At 34.2% G+C, this 5,348-nt stretch overlaps 1 protein-coding gene across 1 annotated transcript; it reads left to right on the top strand.

The window, feature by feature from the left end:
- The first annotated feature begins 1,172 nt into the window (after positions 1-1,172).
- Positions 1,173-3,890, top strand: LOC108968707 (circadian clock-controlled protein-like). Its single transcript, XM_018932890.1, has 4 exons — positions 1,173-1,357; positions 2,919-3,153; positions 3,240-3,488; positions 3,556-3,890. The coding sequence occupies exons 1-4, from the start codon at positions 1,258-1,260 to the stop codon at positions 3,755-3,757; spliced, it is 786 nt and encodes a 261-aa protein (XP_018788435.1). The 5' UTR covers positions 1,173-1,257; the 3' UTR covers positions 3,758-3,890.
- Positions 3,891-5,348: the final 1,458 nt, after the last annotated feature.

Here is a 5,348-nt window from a genome sequence, read left to right as displayed (position 1 = left end):
AACTTCCGCGTAAAACATCAATTATGTGCAATTGAAATCGGAAATTACTGAGTTATCAGTATTTTTATACCCTCAACAGGGCATATTAAGTTTGTCACAAAGTTTTTAATACCTAGAAGGAAACGTCGAAGACTGTATAAAATATAAAGTCACCATTGGAAAAAATAGTTTTGGTTATAAAATGGTTATATATTGGTTATATATTGGTTATATGTTGGTTATACATTGATTATATGTTGGTTATACATTGATTATATGTTGGTTATACACTGGTTATATGTTGGTTATATCTGACAGCGGCAGATGGTAAGCAATAAAAAGTTCTTAAATTTTATTTCAGGATTCGTTGTTTTGCATTTTAGGTGAAAATATAGTACGTATATATGACGAGCTGAGTCGATTTAGCTATGTCCATCCGTGTATCCGTCCGACCATCCACCTGTCCGTCTATATACATATATGCGAACTACTCGCTCAGTTTTTGAAATATCGATCTGAAACTATGCACGTGTTCTTTTCTCTCTTAGAAGTTGCTCAGTTGTCGGAATGATCGATATCGGACCACTAAAGCATATAACTGTTATGCAAACTGAACGATTAAAATCAAGTCCTTATATGGAAAGCCTTCCTATTTGACAAGATATCTGCACGGAATTTGGCACGGCTTATTTTCTGACACAACGGTAAAAACTTCAATAAAATTGTTCGGATCAACCACTTTAGCACATAGCTAATATACAAGCTGAACGACCAGAACCCAGTCCTTGTATGGAAAACTTTTCTATTCGATGAGACATCTTCACGAAATTCAGCATGGCTTATATTATCTAAAGTCACGGCACAATACACGAAGGAATTGTTCAGATCTACTATAACCTCTAGCTTTCATGTAACCTGAACGATCAAAATTAAGACACAAATCATTGTATACCCTTTGATGCTAAAATGAATGCACTTGTGATGGGTATTATAACTTCGGTTCAACCAATATTAAGTCTTTTCTTTTTATTAGCACGTTTAAGCCGACTTTATGCGCACTTTTTACGCAATACAATAATAAATACTTTAGAATATTTTAATTTTCCATAATTGTAAAACAACTCTTGACAACTCAAAGTTCACTTTTAACACTTATAAAATGAGCTTCACGAAGCATCGTGCCGTCAGTTGTCGTTGCAACGTGCGCGTGTAAACTAAACGAGTACAACTAACGGTATTAAGTGCAATTGTGCTAGTTAACGGATAACAGTGTGAACAATGATTCTAAAACCCATTTTTGGTTCAAGCCACATGCTGGTGTTCTTGGCTTTTGTGGCGTCGCTTTTCATACAATCGTGCGTTTTAGCGGTCGAGTTTCGTAAGTAACGGTTGTGTAGTAAAGAAAATGTGTGGAATCTGAACAGAGATAAAAAAGTATTAAAAAATTTAAGAATTCGACGAAATTAATAGTAAAGAGAGTGAATATATGAAAGGAGATCCGCAGCAAAGCTTTCAGACTGACCGTCCTCTACCACCCACAACAAGTTATGTTGACTTCAAAAGTCGGCTTTACGAAGAACATATGAGGTTTACATTCTTTTTTGGACGTCATTAGATTTTGGGAATATTCGTATGCGGTAAACTATCATCCTCGACGTTCGCAGAAATGAATTTATTCGGAAAATCGCATTTTAAAATACTAAAGTTTCGCAGACCTTATTTGGCGGAGTCCTCGAAATGTATGACTCCAACCTTTTCAACCAGCCAACTATATAGGTCTAAACTCGATGAAATGGGGCCCATTTGAAAGTAAATGTCAGAAACTTAGTGTCTTTTAATCACACACTTTTAAACCCCTCGATATTGGTGAAGTTTTTTGAATGGATGGATTCCTAACAATATACCATTTATTAATATGAGGACTAGGAATATCGCGATTTAGCTGTTTCTTCACAAGGCTTTCAGTAATACCAGAAAACCACGAGAACTATTTATGATTAACGTCAAACAAATTAAATCGTTTAAAGTGAATATAAAGAACTCAGCCTCTCTTTAATCAGAACTATCTTGAAAAACCATTGTGGAAAGGCGAATGGTTATAATTTCTAGGTTTCCTACGGAATCGAATTATAAGAAACGTTTACGTTTACGATGTAGTAAGGTAAATTCCGAATCAAATCTATTTTGAGAAACCTTCCTGGAGAAACTACTGATTTTATAACTCCTAAGGCTTCTGAATGTCTGAACTTTAAGAATCCAAATCAGAAAGGATGAGGAACTAAGAAAAGAAATAAAAAATATTGACTTTTGAAATGTCAAATTTAGGTATATATACGGGGTACTAATAAATACTAAGCTTAGATGGTACTGATGAGACTTTAAGTGAAACGACAAAATTAGGAGGCTATGCCTCCTGCCTATGCACCTATAAACTAAAAACAACCAAGTGAGATGATAAGGCAAGGTAAAGTGCGCAGTATCTCTTTATTCTACTTTGACTAGCGAAACGAACTTTAAAGAAGGGTCAGATAATATAGTGATAGGCCTAATCGTCTCAAAACAACCACAGGGAGTTGAAGAGTCGTAAAAATTTTAGATACGACGTCTCAATTATACTTCGAAGTACTTTTCAATAGTACCAACAGATTAAAGAAAAGCTAAAAGTCCGAATACCGAAGGGTTTAGGTTACATACGTTTGGCTCACAATGATGCCAGAAGACCACTGCAGACAGTGGCTCTTTAAGTAGTCGAAATTTTTTTTTTTTTCATAGTCTACTTTCTACTGACTTCCTCTGTACATAAATTAACAGAAGTAAAAAATATATCAAAAGGGACCTTCTTTTCGAGGCTATTTAATGAGACTCTGGTTTACACTTAGAGGAAATTCCGTTATAGTAATCACTAAATAATTTCAGATCCATATATTTTACTTTCTCAGCCGAACCCGTAACGAAATGTCACTTTGCCGATGAAAAATGCATGATCGAGCAAGGGCACAAGTTAATGAAAAAAGCGGCTACAGGTGTACCTGAAAGGGATATACCGGCTCTGGAACCGTTGAAGTTGGATAAAATCGAAATGTTGGGCGATAAAAATAACGCATTAAAAGTTGACCTGGTAATGAGCGATGTGGAGTTCCATAATTATACGAAGGCGCGCATCACATCGATCAAGTAAGTGTGGATAGCGGCAGCAAAGTAATGTATTTCTTATAAAAAAAACTTGAAATTCTGCTAAATAATTTATTTTAAATCCATAGAGGCTTCAGCAAAGATCTCAGCAAACCCATGAAAATAGTTTCGCAAAATGTCAACCCCCGCATTACAATCAAATCGAAGTATAAAATCAGTGGTAATATACTTGTGCTGCCTATTAGAGGCGAGGGTGAACTCACGATGATCTTGGACAATGTAAAAACCCGCTTTACGACCACACTTAAAGCGGAGGAACGTGATGGCAAACATTTCGTGTATGCAGATACTCTCAAAGTCGAAACACAAGTAGATAAGTAAGTATATTTTTACGATATTTTTTTTTTTTTTTTTAAATAATTCTGTATTTACTCTATTTTCTAGTGTTCACACCGACATGACAAATCTCTTCAATGGCGACAAAACGCTCTCTAACAGCATACTCCAGGTAATGAACGAGAATTGGCGCTTACTGAGTGATGATCTAACGCCGGTAATTAATGAGGCTTTAGCAAATAAAATGAAAGAATTGCTAAGCAAATTCTTCAAGGATATACCATATGAAGATTATTTTTTGACGGATTAATAAGAGTGTGTAGTAAAAATTTAAAAAGGTAATGTATATTATGTAGATTGCGACAGTTTAGGCATGATTACATGTAATGCAAAGTAATGATTACTATTTTCTTATAATAAAAACGAGTACAAATCCAAATATAGAGTCACTGTTATTCTTTATTTTTATTTAATATGCGACAATTTAGGCATGATTACATGTAATGCAAAGTAATGATTACTACTATGATTATTTTATGATTAGATAATATTATTATGATCAGACTGAGAAAATTACAAACGCTTATTCATGTAATTTACGACGCGTTAGTAATGGTTACTTGTATTGCAAAGTAATGATTACTAGCATTATGTTTTGTTTCTATACAAATCATTATAATTGCAACTATTAGGGTCACACCTATAGCTTCGTTTTACTGAATTTGCGAAACTGCAAGAATGATTACATGTAATGCAAATTAATGACTACTACTTTATTTTATTTTTATAAAAATTAATATACAGATATTAATACAGTCCATCGATTAGGGTCACAGCTCCTACTTTTTACATAATTTCCAATAACTTAGAGATTACATATAATCCAAAGGAATGATTACTACTATTTTATTTTGTTTCTATACAAATCATTATAAATCCAACACTTTGGGTCTTAATTATATATTCTTTTTATTGAATTTTACAAGAATGATTACATATAATGATTACCTTTATAACTGCTTCCTATTACTTAGTGAGTGCGAGAGCAACAATACTTAATCTCTCTCGAGCATTACTAGGAAAGTGCTGTTGTTGACCACAGAAAATTCGAAAGTTGTGTAAATACTTGAAGCTGAATTGATTGAAATTTGTCGAAATATTTGTCCTATTGTTTGTTTGTTGGTATTTGCAGAGCATATAAGTCAAAATAGCATTAAAGAAATGCAAATATCAAGAGCGTCGGAGAGCAGAGACGAGAGGAAGAGATGCACTTATACTTAAAGTAAATATATATGTGCATATCTAATATATGCTATATACCCAATATAGAGTAAATATAACAACTGCTACCAAACAAATCTACTTGGTATGTACCAAGGGTGAGGCGGAAAAAGGTTGTGTGGTGGCAAAGGTATCGGCAAACAAAAGCTGGCGGGCACGTAGTCCATTGCTTCTACAAATACCATTAATGGAAACAAAGCGAGTCACATCAAATGCAGTGAAATGCAAACGAATGCGACTACACACACCATCGGCAAGCAGGTCGAGACTAAATCGCATAGACAAAATCAGTGGTGAAAGGATATGCATGCAAATCATGCGGCAAGCAAGGCACACACATACACAAGCAAAACAAAAATATATGCTAACACAAGGCTTTTTAAAAAGTATAAGGAAAGCGAAAAAAATAGAGACCAAAATGAATTCGATCAAAATATATAAAGTAAACAAGTCAATATGACAAAATGTTGCAGCTGCAAGGACATACATATAGTATATACCAACTATATGCCCATATGAGGGGCACACTTCAGTGTTGTGCTCCATATTATGATAAAACAACAAATAACAATAAGCAAGCAACAGAAACCAGTGGAACTTCATTTTTATTTTTTACCCTT

The sequence above is a fragment of the Bactrocera latifrons genome, unplaced genomic scaffold (genome assembly GCF_001853355.1).
Source record: "Bactrocera latifrons isolate USDA-ARS-PBARC rearing strain unplaced genomic scaffold, ASM185335v1 scaffold_226, whole genome shotgun sequence".
NCBI lineage: Eukaryota > Metazoa > Arthropoda > Insecta > Diptera > Tephritidae > Bactrocera > Bactrocera latifrons.
Note: the sequence above shows the minus strand (reverse complement) of the source record. Positions and strands in the feature narration are given on the sequence as shown.